The sequence below is a fragment of the Acipenser ruthenus genome, chromosome 18, assembly GCF_902713425.1.
Source record: "Acipenser ruthenus chromosome 18, fAciRut3.2 maternal haplotype, whole genome shotgun sequence".
In the NCBI taxonomy this organism is placed as follows: Eukaryota; Metazoa; Chordata; class Actinopteri; order Acipenseriformes; family Acipenseridae; genus Acipenser; species Acipenser ruthenus.
The window spans coordinates 29,013,225-29,032,662 of NC_081206.1; the positions used below are offsets into that span (position 1 = coordinate 29,013,225).

General features: G+C 43.1%; 1 protein-coding gene across 1 annotated transcript; it reads right to left on the bottom strand.

Annotated features, from left to right (window-relative positions):
* Positions 1-263: 263 nt before the first annotated feature.
* Positions 264-7,739, bottom strand: LOC131698684 (cell growth regulator with RING finger domain protein 1-like). Its single transcript, XM_058991878.1, has 6 exons — positions 7,079-7,739; positions 5,822-5,958; positions 5,233-5,410; positions 4,787-4,934; positions 4,313-4,420; positions 264-3,992 (listed from the first exon to the last, which is right to left on the bottom strand). The coding sequence occupies exons 1-6, from the start codon at positions 7,180-7,182 to the stop codon at positions 3,648-3,650; spliced, it is 1,020 nt and encodes a 339-aa protein (XP_058847861.1). The 5' UTR covers positions 7,183-7,739; the 3' UTR covers positions 264-3,647.
* Between the last annotated feature and the right edge of the window lie 11,699 nt (positions 7,740-19,438).

The window sequence follows — 19,438 nt, forward strand, 5'->3', positions numbered from 1 at the left end:
CGTATCTATTCACTACGATGAGTGGAGGTTTAAAGTATGCACCGATACTTACAAATTATTATTATTATTATTATTATTATTATTATTATTACACTATGACACTGCGTATAATGTCAAATCTCTAACTCGTTGAAACTAGAGAACACAAACTGTATTCTAAAGTGAAAAAAGAAAATGTATAAATATAATACTGACAGTGCTTATTTAAGACTCTGTACGGTGCTGATATTAAAACATTATCTTGTAATGTTAGTGTTACTCACCTGGCGGCAAAGCTCCATCGTGGCCGGTGCTGATCAGTATTCAGGGAGCACGGATTTGGGGAGCGGTGCCCCTCCACTCCGGGTCTGTGCGCCTTGTCATCTTGACTAACTAACTTTCCTCCCCTCAGTACTCTTGTTTTACCAGAGGAGAGAGCTTCAGCATTGCTTCCCACATGCTAATAATTAACACGAAGCATTACGTCAGGGGCTTGGCAGCACTAGGAAGCACAAAAATAGCGGACGGAGTTAGCGACAGATCACATTGCCTGTCCTGTGAAGAGGACTGACCGGGATTAGCGAAGTTAGGAAGAAGAAAAAAAAAAAAAAACGAGTTTCCATAGCAAAGTGTACAAAATCAAAACAACAGCGTATGTGTGTGAGAGACGGCTAAACTTAACCAGCAACGGCACGGAGTCCCCACTCCGCGCTGTACTACTGTCTGTACCCAACCCAGAATCCCGCTTTCGAGATAAAACTGTACATTTAAAAAAGAAAAATAGACCGTTGGTTGACTATTATCATTGTTTCACTTTAAATAGTTCTTATTTAAACACAATAAATTAAACACATATGGGGGAACGATGATTATATTGTTCGTTTTAATATGTCCAGCATTCCACTCCAGTTTTTTTTTTTTCGATTTTTATTTTGTGTAAACACATATCCCTGGAGTTACAATACCACATTCCGACCAGTAGAGGGCATCCGTGTTCCCATTTCAGACACAACTGCAGGGATTCTATTGAGACGTTTCACTGTATTTGTTACTCGTTCGCCTTTTCAAGAGTTATACCGATACAGGAAAATAAAAACACAACTCAAGCTAATCAGCAGCACTTTAAATTTCTTGCCACATCAGATCTGTACCCTTCAGACCCCAAAGCCACGTGTGCTCATGTCACCCATGGGTTTACTTTGGAACTTATAGATACAGTAAATGAAGCAACAATAACTATTGTTCTACAATTGACAGATAATATAAAAAAAAAAGTCATTTTCGTTTTTTCTTTCTTGTTGTCTTGGTGATTTTCTCTGCGAGTTCTGGTGTGGAGCAGAGCTGGGATGAATTAGCTGGCTATTGTCTCACAGGGCTTGTCTTGTCTGGCTCACAATGAGCCCTTACATCTCTCCGTGCCGACTAGCACAGGAGGCAGTGAGAGAACGGAAGAGTGGACTGGTGCTACCGCGAGTGTGGATTGGCTAAGCAGGGTGGTCAGCACTGGAATGGGAGATGATGCTGCATGTATAAAGTAGCAAGGCTTTGTTTATTTTTAACATCAGTCCGTTTTTTAACGTCTCTTTTTCTGTAGTCAACATCCTTATACGACAGACATTTTTTCTAGAGCACATCTTTATACTTTTTGTAAATATATATATCAAATGTTTTTCTTTTCCTCACTATTTGTACGTGAGATGTTGCTGGCCAGATACCTGTTTACATGAAATCGATCAGGTAATACCTGCACAGGGAGATGCGTTATCTGATACCGAGTCAAAAGCTATACAACGTAGGCAATTACATGTTTTGTTTCCTGAAAGCAAAGCTCAAAACCTGAATGTATGTAAAACGGCTTGCGACACTACAAATGTCATTGACCAGCTGGGTAAACTGATCAGCACGTGCCAGCAAACACGCAGCAGTGACTGGATCAAGTATCTCCTTATGTGGCTCACCCCGTATACCGTGAACAGATTATATACAGCAACTGCACAATGCAAACATATTTAAAAAGACTGTATGACAGTGCTTGCCAAACATTGCATCGGATCTGGCCACAAAATATGATTTTGAGAAGCATGCTTAACAGCTTGTCAGAACACTGCTGAGTCTGTGTTGATCACCTTTGCCATCTAGTGGATCACACATGCAAATACAGCACAGTGTGAACATCCAGTCTCTGCCCTGGATGTGCATAATTCTCAGGACTGTGCTGCTTTGCATTGTTTGATTTTCGGATTCATTTTGCACTTAATACTTCTCATCCAGAACCACTGACATATACATGTACACATTTATTTTATAAAACTCTGACTTCATGATAGTTGGTTTTCTATATCGTACAGAATAAAATAAACACTATGATTGAAATGAACACGGAAAAAAACAAAGCATAATCATCTACAAACAATTAAATTAATACAAATAAAACAATCATAATAATAAAACAGACACATAAAAAAAAAGGCAGGGGTCAACGATCAGTCTGGGTTCTTAGAATTATTAGAATCTTCACTGCTTTCCTGTGCACATAAAACATCACTCAAACAGGCTTTAAACTATGAAATTAAATTGTTTAAATATATTATTTTATAAAGACCGGGTTGAAACAAACTTGCCTATCAATATGACATTCAAGTCACAAAGCAAGGATCAAGCAGCGCAGAGACAGTGACTCATAGGAAGTAAATGAACAGGCTCCCAGAGTGACAAACGTTACTACTTCAGCAGGACCCTCTTGTGATCCTGAGGAGCCATCATTTAAACAATATGGCCTGAGCTGCTCTGCATGTGGAACATGAACAAGGGGGTAACTGAGAAGAACTCTAACAGCTCATTTGCAAGGATGTCCTGTCTCCATATTGCTGAACTGGTCAAGAGAGTGCCAGCGGATCTTTAATGTGTTGAAAGAGGACGAGACCAAATGGACAATTTAGTATGTTTTAAAATACTGGTCACGAAAAGTGAATGCGATATAAAAACAACAAATAAATGAAATATAAAGTACTGTATGAATTACAGAAATGCTGTATTCAGTTCTTTTTTCTGATAATACTGCAATGAACTGCTTTATATCAAACACTATACCAGTAATAATGTATTTAAATATGATCCGACACTTCACTTCCGGGGTGACATGAACGTGGAGGCAGAGCAGCTTCTGTCTGAAACGCTCCCAAACCAGCCTCTACTTATAAGCCAAGTAACACTCCTCAAGCAGGCTAAAAAAAAAGGAATTGCCTCTTTTTATCACCATGCAGGCTGCAGAAAGGTAGCCAGTGCCTTGGTCTTACATCGCTCTTCAAAGCTAACCAAGAAGTATTAGTGATACTGTATCGAGCCTACTGATGTGGGGACGCAATGTGTAGAATTTTTGTGGGCTGGAGGTCCCTAGAAATCTCAAGAATTAGATCTACCTTCGAAAGGGTATCCCTTGCCTTCCCAACACTGAAAGTCCTTCATATCTGAGGTTGAGATGAGCCAGCTCATTTCCGATTTTTAAACGAGAAGCTAGACAGGGTTTTTTTTCATCCTATAAAAAACCTTCATGGTGTCTCTTACCATATATATTTAACTCTTTAATTCATTGAAGAAGGGAGCTTGCCCCCCAATGTTCCTTTGTTAATTCCTGGAATGGGAGTAGGAGGGGGAGGGGGGGGTTGTCTTCATTCTCCTGCCAGGCCCTCCAGCTCTTGCCTGTCGGTTGTGAAGTGGTGAGAGAGGGCGAAGGACTCTAACACAAAGGCACGGCACATGGGGCACTGTCGGAACCTTTCCACACAGCCGTCACACAAGCAGGTGTGTCGACAGGGCAGCAGCACACGGTTCACAGGGGCGTTCTGACACACCACACAGTCCCAGCCAGACTCCCCACTGCCTGACTCCTGCAAATCGGGCTCCTCCTCTCTCTCCTCCTCCTCCTCCTCCTCCTCCTTTCGCTGCTGCTGCTCTTCCTCTGGGGGCTCTGAGACCCCCCTCCAGCTCTGGTCATCTGCAGACATGAAGAGTTGCTGGAAGGGAACAGATCAACAGTTTAGAGTCTGCTTTTGGGTAAAAAAAAGAATAATAATCCAGTATTTGATGGTCCTCATTCCTAACTTGAACCCTTACATGGCTGTCATGCTCTACATATGGTGAACAAGTGAGCTGCTTTGCATTTTCAATCCTCTCAAACTGCATGTGGGTACAATCTGACATACTGTTGATTTTACAAGCATGATTACTCTCTGTACATGCAGCTACTGGATTCATTTTTTTTGGTTATGTGTATATTGCTATGAAAGGAATCTTACAAGGGGACAGATCAATACAGAGAGACAAGAGACAATACCTTAAGGTCTAACACATGGCCTGGTGCCGTCAACAGGTACTGGTATAATATCCTAGATGTCAGCCTGTATTTATCATCAGTAATGTGGATCACAGTCACGTTGGCAACCTAGCAATCAAAAGAGTGGGATATCAATACGATTAAAAAAAAAGTTAGCCTAACAATATGTCTTTGCTGAGACTGAGGTCAAGATAAGTGCCGCAGTCCACATTCTGAAACTGGCCTTTTAGCAATCAGTTCAGTTTATACTTGCTATATTTTTTTTAGAGGCTTCCAAACCCAGTCTTAAACATGCAGTACAGTGTTCCCTCCTTATTCCGCTATCTGACTTAAACATCAAAAAAATGTGAAATGTTGGAAACAGTGGGTTAAGGATGGGCCCTAGTTTGTACAATCTACTGTCAGCGGTTTCTCAATAATACAATTCAAATCGCAGGCAGCGCAGAATATGAACAGAGCTCCAAGGTCACTTACTATTTCATACAGCTCTCTCACGTCAGGCTCCGCTAAGGTCAACAGCGCCACCAGGGGGTAGCGCACCCGGGGCAGAAACCCAAAATCTCTGATCCCGGAATCCGCAGGCAGGTGGCTCAGTCTCTCTGAGGGGTCCCCCTGTTCAACGCTGGACTTAAAATTAAGGAAGAAGAGCCCCACAAACACACAGCAGTTTCATTACATAACAACTGGTATCAAATTGTAGCTTCTTTAGGATGTTTGCAAGTAGACTTATAAAAATACTTGCAATAAAACAAGTGTATGTGTATGTGTGATTGTGGTCCCTGCTAGAATGTACTAACCCAATTCATAAAAGTAAGCAGATTTCAAATCAGCATTTTCTCACAACTTTAATGATGCCTGTTTTCCTCCAGCTGTTGCTGTCTAGTCTCCCCTGCTTACTCCTTGCTCAGGCTGCAGGATACAGGAAGGTCTGGTGATGCTGATAGTCTGAGTGCAGGGCCTCCTCAAACTTATGGGGCGTGCTGATGCGTACACCATGCTGGTGACTCTGCAGCGCCTCCTGCAGGCCCTGGACGGCACAGCCCCAGTAGCAAGTGAGGACACAGCTCTCCAGACAGCGTGGTCTCAGTCGGACTCCTCCTGAGGAGACAGACAAGACGATATCACGCATGCAATACCTACCTAAATTACTAAATTAAAGCTGTAAAGCTCAATACTACTGTGTAAACTGTTACATTATTTATTTACAATATTACATACAGTATTAAAGTATAGTGAAAGTATGGTGGTATACAATGTACCAAGTTATTATCAAATTACTAATAATAAAACTAACATTATTGGAAATAAAATAAATAAATCAAAAAAGGGGGGAAAATGGAGATAAGGAACGCCTCCCTTTTCACAGCATTTCTCCTGTTCAGGAGTGCCTCTAGTTTCTCTGGTGAGGGACTAAACAAGTAGGGAAGCATCCTTGGTATGAGCCCCGAGTTAAGCCTGTAACCCGGAGGCGTGTGTCACAGTGACCGGTCTGGCTGGCAGTGCTCTGACCTGTAACAGAGGAGGCTCCGCTCACCATCTCCAAGGCAAAGGGGTTTTTCACCTGTACCATTCTCTTCTCAGGGATTTTCAGACTCAGCTCAGTGTCGTCCGAACTTCGTAAAATTACAGGTACGTCAAAACCAAACCTGGAAAAAACAAACAAACAATCATAAACAGATACTTAAAAAAACTGTGCTGCTTTGTCATTTTGTGTTCTGTAACCCACTACGATTCATTATTTTGAATTGGAATACTGCAGGTATGAACAAATCTGACCAAGTCCTAATGTTAAATCTGAATTGCTTTCCTGTCCTGTGCACAATGATTCTGAGACTAAACTGGGGAGTTTAATACCTGCATGTGTGGTTACAAATTAACGTAAAAAATAACATGCATTACATGAACGAAACACCTGATTCTTATACGTTGTTATCCCAAAGTTGTCGCTATTTTAATAGCACGGGTAAAATATCCCATAAAGCTTCACATTATACTTATTAATATTGTATCGCGACGCGTTCCTGTAAGACATTGCAGCCAAATCCTTATTGGTAACAAATTACATATTTTTAAAAATGATTATTGTAATGCTGGAGTGTATGTCTCGTTTGGCCTGGTTACAGTATTTGCACTGTTCAGATTATTTTATTAATGTTATTAGTTGTTAGAATGAATACAGCAAAAATGTCTGGTATTTTGTAAATGTGTGTTACTCTGTTTCGTACTGCGCAGCTCATGCTACTGTTGCTTCAGTTTAACTGGAAGACCTTACGCACTGTGACGTGCCGGCGGAACTGTTTTTGAGTTAGGTTGGCGTTTTGAACTAGGAGAGAGATCGTTACCACGGGGTGTTTGACCTTTGTATTCTAACGCTGTAACCAAAAGCAATACACCTGTGCCTAGGAAATAGAGACTATTGAACGGACAAATCCCGTTTATACACTTCATGAAACCGGCCAGCTCGTCTGAAGAGTACACACAAACTTTACCGGCCTACATTATTATTTTATTGTGTAACGTAATCAAACTGCGTCAGGTAAATACAATTAATTTCGTATCGTTATTTTAGAAAATTTATTCAACACCAAGTATGAATTCTAAAAAAGAAAGAAAAAATACGCAGACGATATAAAGCCAGAAATTCACGACTCTGTGTATATTCTCGTCATATCTAAAGTTGCTAACACCAGCAGCAGCAGGACTATGCTACCTTTATCTTTATAAAAATTATAAAACATTTATTGAGTAGCAATAAATAACACTTACCAGCCGAGAACCATCGCGGCGGTGATGAGAAAGCAGATAGACACGACAGTGATGTAAAACAACGGGGAGTATTCGTACAACATGACTAAAAATACAGCAGCCATGTCAAGACTGGTCCCCCATACACCACACAAACAACAACATCCTTCATGGTGCACAGCCGCTATGGCGGCTCAGCAAGGTCAAAACACGCAAGATAGACAACGGTATTGCGGGAGTCGTGAGTGCAGGAACCTGTTGGGCTGTTCAGAATTCAAGGTAGGGACATTGTTAGGAATTTAGAGGTGTAATTGGGATTAACCGCTGTGCTGTAAAGTCATAGGTAGGATTTACGGTACAGTTGAAAGGCGCTTCAATGTTAATTTAAAAAAAACAGCAAGCTTTTACTCAGTCGTTGGTGATGTGCCTATCTGTGCTTCCTGTTTTCTCTCGCCACAGCTTGTGGATTTTCATTTCCCAATAAGGAAAAGAAAGTAAGCCCTTCTCCTCCCACTGGTCTTTCAGCTACCCCGCTGTCTTGCTGTGCGAGTGCCCTGACAGATCCTGAAATGTCGGTTGAATTAGGCAAATAAAACCAAGGATGCAGCCACGCTTGCACTCTGAGCTGCCCTCCCATGTTCCATTTGATCAGAGCACGGCGCTCCAGCCGAGGGATAGCTGCCTCTTTAACTCCCCCATGTGCCGTCTGTCTGCTGTGATTAATGTGCACTTCCTGTCCTTGGAATGTCTCCTCCTAAGTCTTGCAGCTTGCAGGCAAGCAGGCTTTTGTTTTTTTAATGGATTTTTTAATTTCTTTTTATAAAGTTATTTTTAAATGGTGATTGTGAATTTGAATGTGTTCTCACACACATTAAAGGACATTCTTTATCCTTTTTAGTTTGCAATTATTCAGAATGGTTCGTCGTTTCACTTCTAATATTTAGATTTAAAGAATTTGTCTCTGTTGCTCAACTTTCTGCTAGCCCTACAATATCACAAAGCTGGTGGAGCTGAAGGTGACAATATTGCAGGATTGCTCGAAAAACCAGCAACAGGACACATACCAAAACAACACAACAGCCGCTTAGATTGAGCAATTAAGATTCTTCAACCATATGCACATCACCCCAAGCTGTTTCACTGCCTCCCGGTGGCATGGAGGATCCACTGCAAGGTCTGCACCCCCCTCACTGTACCCTCCTGAAGTGTAAACATGTGTATCTTACTCTATTGGCAGAAGCACACCATCATAGAGAATGCTGCCTCCTGGATCACATGATCTTCCTGGGAGAGCTTTGGAAAACCGTTGCAAGTAAAATGAAACAGTCCAGTCATGCACAAGCAAAGTGCAGAATGATCAGGAAGCATGATAAAAGCATGGTAAAGTAATCCAGGCAAACTCTGTCATTATCAATAGTAGACAGATGAGTAGACAGCAGAAGTTATGGGTTCATTGTAACAGAATCTCCACTAGATGGAGACAGCAACCCTTTTAATATTCTAATCTGCTAGAGACCTGTGTCGCTCCTCCATGTGCACAATAGCTACGATTTCACTGCCCTTTAATGGATCACTAGCTTGCAGTGTGAGAGGACTGCTTATTTTTCTTGAGGCCTGCCCAGTTCCTTGCTGGTTTGACTGGGAAGGCTTGAACCTGTGTCCTTCGCACTGCAGCCCCAGTTCTCTAACAGTTGACATCTGCACAGTGGACTGAGTAAAACACCCCCTTCTCTGACAGCTGTAATCAGCCTGCGCACCATAATTGCAGAATCTCCCAGCTCGAGACTCAACACTAACTAAAGCCTGGGCAGAGTTGCTCATTGAAGTGGGGAGGCCCATTCCACTTTGATAAAGAGTAGGAGTACTTTTCTATTGACTCAGGAGCAAAAAAAAACCAAATAACTGCAGACATGGAGTGAACAGTGTTCTCTCTATTCCTAGCAGAATCTGTAGAGCAGACAATCTGTGGACATTAGAGCTTATTGAATCCAGCAGGGGCGGACACAATAGCATCATTGATTTGTTTTGTTATTATACATGTTGTTAACTACCATGATAGTGTAGTGATCACCAACCAAGTACAGTGCGTGCCACTCATCCCAGCATCAGAGAGCTGCTCCAGCAGCAATTAAACAAGAGGACTGCACCATTACAAGTGACCAGCAGGGGTCAGTGTTTGTCAAAGTGTGGCTCTTCTTGGCGGATAGTAGACACACAAACACTGAATTAAATATGTTTTTTTCCCCCTGCTTTTTATTTAATTCAGGAGCAAAAAAAAAACAAAAACAAAACATGCTTTATGTTCATGGTTGTGGGGATCAATTCCACATGCTTGAATCATGAGTTTAGAATTGTAAAGCTATACTTCATCAGAGAAAGCCCTTATAAAGGGTGTTTTTGCAGTTTTTCCATGGTTATACTATGCATTTACCGCAATTTACCCTGGTTTATTAATATGCTTTACCATACCTTGGTAGTCTTTCCAATGCTTACCTATGCTTTATCATGCTTCCACTATGCTTTCTTACACTTTGCAATGCTTTCACTATGAGACACCTTTACAAGGGAAGTTCTGGTTGCGTGGTTTAGGGGGTTGGTTGTGTGTGTATGTGCTTGTTTATAGTGGGTCAAAAAACAGGCTAGGAAAACCTGAAAAAAACTACCTTGAAGGACATACACATTTATCTAGAACATTACAAAAAATCATTATGAAAGAAAATTGTCAACCCAGGGTATTTATTTTAGCATCATCTTTAATTATTGTTGCAATCCGCCCACACTGTTGTGGAGTACAGTTTAGAGTAAATCCACACTCTGTGGGAGTCAGTGCGTGCGTGAGGGGAGGCTCTGATGGATCAGGTGATCTGATCTGCAGGCAGGGCCGCGCTGAGGAAAGAGGCCCTCACAGCTGTATTTTGTATAAACAGAGATTATCCTGCTGCGTTTTAATTTACTGCAGAGTGGGAATCAGACGCTAAACACACCCCACCCTCTGCAGTGAAGCAGGCTGACTGGTAATAGGGAAAGAACCCTGAGAGGCTGCTGTGCAGCTGGGTGCAGGGGTCCAGGATTCAGCAAAAACACAAGCAACTACCAGCAGGTACACAAGCACTTTCCAAGAGCAACACAGGCACTGTCCCAATGCAAGCCAGACTAAGAGCCAGATTCCATTGACTTTTACCTTGGAAGAAAAATACAAAATAAACCCAGTAAACACAAGGCAAAGTCCTAGTCGTTTTTATTTTGATTTGATTAACACATCGTTAATGATGGACCTGAAATTAAAAACTGTTCCACATTCACTCTGTTTATTGCATGAATTTATTGTATTTTTTCCTAAAAATAAATTCCAGACAAACTGATAAGAAACTTTATATAAACAATATTCTACAGATAAATCCATACCATAACAATACAGGTACAGTAGCAGTGGAGGCTTTTGATACTTCCACACACCTCTGCTTGATTGATGGATTCTGTGCGTGGTCATTTTGCAATCTGACCTCACACCCCACTTCTTAGAGCCCTCTGGCCCACCCATGACGTCCCCTTGTGCTAGGGATCCTGACTATCCTGCTGCTTCCTGGCTCCTCAGCCAAGGATATAAAGAGCCAGGCTGCAGACTGAGGGGCACACTTGCAAACACTCACACACCCAGCTCCATCGTGAAGGGACACATAGCTGCCTCTCTCAACTTGGGGAGCAAAAGAGAGACAGGGCAGATGGAGAGAGTGCGAGAGAAAAACACAGAGCCAGACAGTTAAGGCTGCCAGCCGCTTTCTCTCTCTCTCTCTCCGTTCTCTCTCTATCTCCATCACAAAGCTCCATTCCCCTTGATAAGGCTGTCAGCTCGGGCTGCATTGGAAGGCAGGTGCCAGAGGAGTCGTTTGCTGCTGTCTGCAGCTCATTGCCTTAATGACCCCCCTGTAGCCCAGCCAGCCCATTGTCATGTGGCCTGGCCGTTCACACCTGCCACATTCCTGGGCGGGTCTGATCTGACACATCACCCAGCCTCCGGAGCCTGCGTGGGGCTGTCTCGTCTCCAAATACTGCCTGCTGCAGGGACCATTGTATGATTAACATGCAATTTTGTTTTGAATTCATAAGCATTTATAGAGCTTCAACTGCTACCTTTATTTCCTCTTGGAATCTTATAGCAAACTCTCTAAGGTTGAAGTTAAAAATGTACTGCCACTGTAACTTTTAAAATATTGTTTCTGAATCTGGGCTGCAGTCTGGTCTCCAGAATGTTACATTATCATCGTTTGAGACAGTGTGAGATACAGAAACCACCTTTCTAAACTAAATTACAGAATGTATCTCAGGGGTACCATTCTGAACCATTCCTGCGAGGGACAGCTTATTTACACAACAGTATGTGCTGCATATCCCTGATGTTACTGATTTTCTCTATGATATATATATATATATATATATATATATATATATATATATATATATATATATATATATATATATACAGTATATATACAAACTGATACATAGGGCCAGGAGACAGCAGTCCCATGCACACACCCGCCTTGCAGGCTCCCCTGTGATACTATAAACCTCATTAAAGAAGATCAAATGGCAGCTCAGAACCTTAAAACAAACACAATTGAAATCAGGCAATAAAAAGAGCCGGGCAGAAAACAAATGAGTTACAAGAGTGCAGATAAGATAAGCCTGGACTGGACTAGCGTCTCTACCAGGATACGATTCAGGAGAGGACTGAGCCAGGAGCCGGGGCTGTAGGGACGAGTGCAAACAGCCCAGAAGACAATCCTCAGGTGAAATGACCCAGGAAGTACAAGATAACACAAGACTAAGGCATAGAAACTGAGAGTTTCCCTTAACCTGAAGCAGTACCAGATATCATGTTTTAAAAATAAAATACATGCATGCTATAACGTGCTCCTTTTAAAAATGCACATTTCAGGCGGACCTGCAGCTAATGGAAGGGCAAAATGGCTAAGATTTATTGAATTACTTGTGAGCTGCAAGTACTTTAATCTTAGGAACATTTGCACAAATACCTTACAGTTAAAAGCATGTATAATGGGTTATGCTTTGCCTGGACTCTGAAGCTGTTACACAAACCAGTTTCTTGTACTTATTCATGGTGAAACAGTTGTGCATCTGCATGTTTTTTTAACAGTTGCCATAATTTGATTTGTAATAAAAATAAAAAAAAGGTTGTGTACGCTACCTGCTGCCTGCTCAATGGGGGGTTATCATGTATTGAAAGATATTGATAAATATTAAACACTCGAGGATCAGCTGCATCAATCCAAATCATCACCCGTCTGGAGGTGCAGAGCAGGAGCACGGGTGTGGCATCTGGATTTTGTTTGAATCAGCAGTTTATCAGGAAGCTGTAGCAGATTAACTCTCTCTCTCGCTCGCTCGCTTGCTGTATTCATTTTGGTTATCTGGTAAGTCCTCTGAAAATGGCAGGAATGTCCACATGGCGTGTTTGGAGGCGGATTAGCAGCACGGATTGCATTGAAAACCTGAGCAGTTTAAGAGCTTTCTCACAGCTGCTTTTGTGCAGTGACCAAATCAGTGTGGCGGGTCCAGGATTTTAATACGGTTTAATGAAGGCTAATTTCAAGAGAGTGCAGAATGCAACAGGAACCGTTAACCATTAGCGCGATCACAGACACACTTCCCCACACTGTGACGGCAAGGCACCTGACTGCAGATACTGACGTGCAGGGCCCGACCAAGTGGGCTGAGCACGGCCTGCTGGACCGAAGCTGCAACTCTAGCAGTGGTTGAGTTTGCAAACTTGAGATCACCAAAACCATAGGTACAAAGCATGAGAGGCTAGAAGTGACATACTGCTGTGCTCCAAGCCCCTTCCACTCTGAAGTAAATTACAGAGAACCGTGGTACCGTGAAAGAAAACCAAATACATTTTTCAAATTGAATTGAACAGAATATTGAAAATGTCATTGGCTGAGGTACAACACTGGAAATGTCCTTGAGGTGAAACCTTCTCCAAGCCCCTCATTCCCGTGTGATGAGGTGTCCATCCAGCCCAGTCCAGTCCAGCCTCGCGCTTTGCAGCTCAGCGCTTCAGCAGCCTATTACTGCGTTCGTCTTCTCAACCTTTGACAGGTGGAAGTAGGACTTGGGAGTTTACATTTTAATTATAAAAAATTCCAGATGTCGAAAAGACACGTAAATTAGAAGCAGAGCTCCTCAAATGTCTTTTTTCAAAGAGACCAAGCGGGTCAGCATCTGCTTCTCATTGCGCTGAATGTTATTAAGGGCCGTGACTAAAGAAACTCAAAGCCCCCATCTGGCCCTGCAATAATTGACACTATTAAATGTGCCTAAACAGATTTTGAGCATCCAGAAAAGCTACATTTGTCTTGGGGAATGACTCTAATGGTCCATTTTCTCGCAAGGAATCAGAGGAGGGTCACATAAACACTAAATAAATATAGGACAACCAAACACTTAAGACATGCATTTTATTTAGCTTCTTGAATTTGGCTTAAAACGTTCAGATTTCACTTCAACCTTTTGCCCCACAGCAGTTTGCACTGAATCCTCTTTGATTCCTACAGCCTCAAACAGTTCAGAATAATCATTTATGGTCCCCTGTATTCACATTTGTCTTGCTTTGTGCCATGAATAGCTTGTATTTCTTGCAGGCCTTTCACCTGAGCTCAGTGGATGTGATCCTTTCAATATTCTCATGTTGGGTTGAACGTCCTTTGCCCACTACCTCCCACAAGCATGGAACATTTCCAATCCTGACTGCAGAGGGACCTTGGTTCTGTTTCACAATCCATACCAGGGATTAGCCGATGACTCCTTATTTCTGCCAAGCTTGTTTCTACTGCTGACTTCACGCAAACTCTGAATGTCATCTGAGTTAATAATATCAGAGCTCCTGCATGTTCCATAGATTTGTATTGTTTTTTTCACCAGAACTGAGTGAAGTAACTTTACAGTGTTTGTAGAGTATATGTGCCTGTTTCTATTATTATCTTATTCGTATTCCCCCAAACCCTTGAAGATCTGGATTGCCTCATGCTTTTCGTTTGTATTATTGTATTATTCTTCCCTGGCTAATAGAGGCTGGCAGCCTGCTCTTGATGTTTGATGTAAACTGAGCCTGATTCTGAGGAATAGGTGTGGGGCTCTAACTCTCCGGGGTGTGATTGAAAGGGTGAGAAGTTAATTTGGCAGCTTTTCTTCCTCTCTTTGCTAATGTTTCCTCTCTGGACCCCCTTACCCCCTTACCCCCTCCCCCCATCAACAAGTTCACTAGATAGCACCCCCCTCCCCTCATTTCCAGCCCTCAGCCCGTGCCAGCAGGACCCTGACTCGAAATGAAGTCTGCTCTCTCCGGGGCACTTCCTGAACTGAAACACTTTGGCTCAAGTGTTTTTTCCCGGGGGAAGGAGGAGGAGGAGGGGGGAGGGGGGGGGGTGGAGACTAGAGCAGCACTTGAACAAGCCATTTCTCATATCTTCACAGCATGTCAATCATCGTGAACAAACCGAGGCAGTAAACTCTGAGGGTTACATATAGAGGGAAATTATAATACATAGTTAACATGTCTTACACATTTTTTTCATTAAACTAAAGCAGTAGTACTGCCTGCTTTATTTAAGCTTGTATCACTGTATAGCACAGCAATTTGTTCTAAGGGGAGTGAAACACCCATTGGGAAAGTCACACGTCAGACTGTAGCAGCAGCAGCAGCACAGAGAGAAGATACGGCAGCTAGAAAACACAAAACACAAGAATACTTGGCAGAAACTGGGCTGGTGTAAATATACCCCAATGTACTCACTGATGCACTGTGTGTGCAATGCAATGCTAGTGGTGGTAGCAGCTCGGGGCTCTGTGAGCTCTCATGAGATTGTTCAACTTGCCCGGTGACAGGGAGCAGACCCACTCTGCCTCATTTATCTGAACAGAGAGCAATTTCCTGAGAGGGGGAGTGCAGAGCGGGGGGGGGGGGGGGGGGGGGGGGCACATCAAAGCAGACCGGACAGCTATCAAGAACTCAGGGACCCAGTGCTGCATGCCAGCCTGAAGAGCTTTGATTGATGGAGCACTGGGATCCTGGGCAGCACACACACACACGCACACGCACACACACACAGACGGACTCCATTATCGGATTTTGATTGTGACGTTTATTTTTAAAGTCAGAGGACGTCGCGATAGAATAAGTGTGGACCAGAGATGCATTAAGCCACTTATGTAGTTTGAAGGTCACGTCTAACTCATAAATTAAATCCAGTGTTTTTATTTGAGCCGTGGCATATTCCTTGTTTTAGTATTAGCGATCTGTAAAGTGAAAAGCTTAACTGCAGATGCAATGTGTTCTGGAGTAGCTGGACTATTCCCTTATAAAAAGGCTCACATAATAAAAACATAGCAGTGTATTAAAGCACAATGCTTACATGCAACACAGTTCCCTTAACTGCAGAACTGTCCTGCTGCTGGTGAACGAACCCACTTTCTTTTCTTAAGTTAGTGTGTTGCAGCAGGCTATGTGACACACACATGGGGGGTGGGGGTGGAGCTGAGAGTAAATGAGAACCAGATTGACTGAAATGTCTTTTATTTCCTTTTTTTGTAGTGAAACATTTATATTGCTCCAGTTACAACAAAGGCTTGGCTCTGTGTAAGCGTGCTCCGTGGGGGGGAATTCAAGGAAGTAATAACGCAGCCTTCGCTCCAGGCCGCATTTTTATATTGCGTTATATTTTTTTCTGGTGTGCCGAGGAAATTTAGCCCCCTGTTTGTCAGGGCCAGCGCACCTGTACTCCCGAATCAAATCAAGCCTTTGCCTTGGGGTGCTCTGCCTCTTCAAGGAGGAGAGCCTGGTCAGTTGCTGAGCACTTTATGTTCAGAGCAAGTCTCAGTTGTGGTATAAAAGTCACCTGTGATGCTCCGCATTATCTCTAGTTGATCTCCAGATTGTCCTCAGCCACTAGGCCTCACTGCCCCCAACTCCCTTAGATCTGGAGGAGTCTGTGTGGTCCGGTGGTTAAAGAAAAGGGCTTGTAACCAAAAGGCCCCGGTTCAAATCCCACCTCAGCCACTGACTCATTGTGTGACCCTGAGCAAGTCACTTAACCTCCTTGTGCTCCATCTTTCGGATGAGACGTTGTTGTAAGTGACTCTGCAGCTGATGCATAGTTCACACACGTCTGACAAATAATAATAAGCTCAGATCTAGAACCACTAGACCATGCTGCCTCCCAGTCTAGAACCACTAGACCACTCTGCCACCCAGTCCCTCAGACCTAGACCCACTAGACCACACTGCCTGCTAAACTCTCAGCTTTAAGCTCTTGGCCAAACTGCCTCCCAATCGTCAGCTGTAAAAACTAAATCACACTGCCTCCCAGTCTCTGACTCAAACCACTGGGGCACACTGCCTTCCACTTCCCAGCAGCTCAAACCAATGGGGTTCCCAGGAAAGTAAGCTGTTTATTTTCCTTGCTGATTTGTTTGTATTATGATAAGGTTTTCTGTTACCTTCTGTTTAGTGTCTTTCACTGGCAATTACAGGCAGTGTAGCAGAGAGAGGTTAACTTGGTCACCTTGGAGGGGGTGGGGGGCTTATCAAAGCTTTCAGAAATGCCTTGTCTGCAGTCATTCATTGTGCACCGTGAAAATAAACAATCGCCTTCCACACTGAGAGAGGGAGGCAGGGGGGTCGCCATCTCTCCCTCTCCTCTCTCTCTCGTTCTCTTGCTCTCTCGCTCTTTGGTTTTATTAGCAGGGTGGGAAGCGGCGTGTTATCTGAGAGGCTTGGGAATCCTGGCCACTCTGGGGCCTTCACTCAGCACGCTAATGAAAGCTAGACAATTGGGGCTGCTTTTTTTCTGAATACATCTCGACCTCGTCCCTTCACTCCTGCTCCTGTGCTCCTGTGTGTACCTCAGTTGATTGTACTGGACCTCTCCTGAGAACAATGTTCCATTTAAGAACGTAAAAGAAGTTTTCCAAACTGCAGCATGCACAAAAGTTAATATACAGTCTGATTTGTTTTCCCTCCAACAAAACAGAAAACATCCCGAGTTAAAAAATTGGAAGAAATTGAGACCCCCTCCCCCCCTTTAAGCATGTACTGTATACTGTTTAAGTTCCTTTTTGTTTGATTGCCATGTTTTTTTTAATGTATGCAGCAGCTGCCCTGTGTGCAAATGCAAGTAATAGAATGTTGTATGAAATGATATAAGGTTAATATAAATGAAACACAGGGCATTGCCAAGTTCAAACCATGTTCTCACAACACTTCATGCTTTTACCTTTATGTCTTGTTTCCTTAAATAAGCAGAACAACAGACAAGCGCAAGAAGCACAGCAACGGAAACAAGAACTGTAGTTATCTCCTGTGTACAAACAAACACGCGAGAATGTGGTTTTAATTACATCTGATATTAGATTTTTAGCTCGGTACAGAAGAATAAAAGCAATCAGCAATAGTCATGGAATTTCCCTCAATTTCCCACAACTCCTGGGCGGTATAGGCACGCTACTAAATATGTTACCCAGTTTTGAAAGATTTTAAATATTAGCAATAGGAATAATACAGTAAAGCCCTTTATATTTGCTGTCTTTTTTGCATTTTCAAAAAAAAAAAAAAAAAAAAAAAATATATATATATATATATATATATATATATATATATATATATATATAGCTCCTCCCAAGCTGCAGGGTTCTGATCTGGAAAGCAGGGTGACTCTGTGATCAGGATTGTGTGAACCACTCCATGCTGCCTCCTCAGGGCTCTAGGGTTTCCTGGGATGGCTTGTGTGCTTCTCTCTTTCCCGTCTCCATCATCAGCATCTCATAATTTCCTACCCCACTCCTAGGGCTAGAGGGGCTCTCCAGGAGCAGAAGAGGGAGGGGGGAGGGGGAGCTGTAACATTACCCACCCCAGGACTGGAGAAAGAGGGCACAATAAGGGTATCACTGCACTGACTTAATAAGTGGGGGTGCAGGAGCGTCCTGGCACATTGCACAGATAGATAATCCAGTGCTCCTTCATAGGAAAGAAACTGAGATGCATTATGACACATTTTACCAAGAAGAAAGTATCAGCTACTGCAAGTGATATCAAAGGGCATGAAATTCAACCAAGCGGAATAACTGCAATCCTTAGACCGCCAAAATAATAACATTACACCTGCTGCCTTACACTCAGTCTGCGCCCCTTTGCACTGATTTCCCTGCCGCTGCGTTTGAGCTGGGGAGCGAGGTGTCTCATGGGAGATTCCAGCAGGCCGAGGGTTAATGGAGCAGGGCTGTCCCCTCACAAAGGCTACTCGTTGTGGGCTGATAGCTTTGATTCGGCTCAGATCATTTGAGAAGAGGGCCTTTTGTTTTTGTTTTACCTTCCTTTTCTTCCCAGGATAAACTTTCTCTTTTTGTCCCTCCTGTCCCAACAATAGTATCACTTACAGACGGTAAACTGGGAGCGCTTTGAAGACCCTCTGGCAGCGCAGGCTCACAGCACAGGGTTAAAGGCAATTCTGCTGCCACTGAACCGTGATTCGAATTCCACCTGAATGTTTTGGAAGCAAAGTAGAGTGGGGTTAATGGTTTAGGGGCTACTGGGTAACTTGAACTTATAGTAAGACTTCCTAACTGGAAATGAGCATGTTGCTTCAGCGTCTGCCAACAAGAAAGTAAAGAGGAGACACTGTCCAGAGTTCCCCCCTCTCTCTCTCTCTCTCTCTCTCTCTCTCTCTCTCTCTCTCTCTCTCTCTCTCTCTCTCTCTCTCTCAATAATCATGCATGATATCGTACTGTATTAGTGTTAATGTTTGTTGTGTCACATGTTTCAATACCTTCAAAAGAACTAAACGGTGACTGATGATGTAATAACAGAACCGACCATTCCTACACCGGACCCTCTGTACATTCTGCCTTGAAGCATTTAGGAACTTGAGAAACATTTAGAATCAGATGTGTCGGGTAGTTTACTATTATTATTTGAACATTAAAAAGCACTGCTCCCCATTAATGGTGCTTAGGAAAGGGAAGATTTTTGTCCCATTAAATTAGCAAAGGCAGGGCCATGAGCCCAGGACCTGTAGTGGAATTCAGTCCGCACGGCCGGGTTACCCCTTACCTTAATATGCTTCAAGAAGACAGGGCCTCAGTAGAGCGTCCCACCTGAAGAGTGTGTGGGGGGGAGGCAGGGGGGCAGGCATTAACAGCCCATAGTTGGCAGTTAATGCACTTGCATAAGTCACTAAACCAACACAATTCTGTATGATTGGCAATTGTAAAGAGAATGCAATTGTAAAGGGAATGCAATGGAAGTTGTGATGTGCGATTGGCTTGTGAGTGTTCGTCCAGCTAGCCGGCCTGCCTGGGGTGTGT

What these genes read in the sequence shown, in the direction of transcription:
- LOC131698684 (XM_058991878.1), bottom strand. Translation starts at nt 7,182, where the DNA reads ATGGCTGCTGTATTTTTAGTCATGTTGTACGAATACTCCCCGTTGTTT. An exon ending in CGGAGCCTCCTCTGTTACAG is followed by an intron (nt 5,411 to 5,821) that starts GTCAGAGCACTG and finishes CTGTCTCCTCAG; the next exon opens with GAGGAGTCCGACTGAGACCA. An exon ending in TGAGAGAGCTGTATGAAATA is followed by an intron (nt 4,421 to 4,786) that starts GTAAGTGACCTT and finishes TTTGATTGCTAG; the next exon opens with GTTGCCAACGTGACTGTGAT.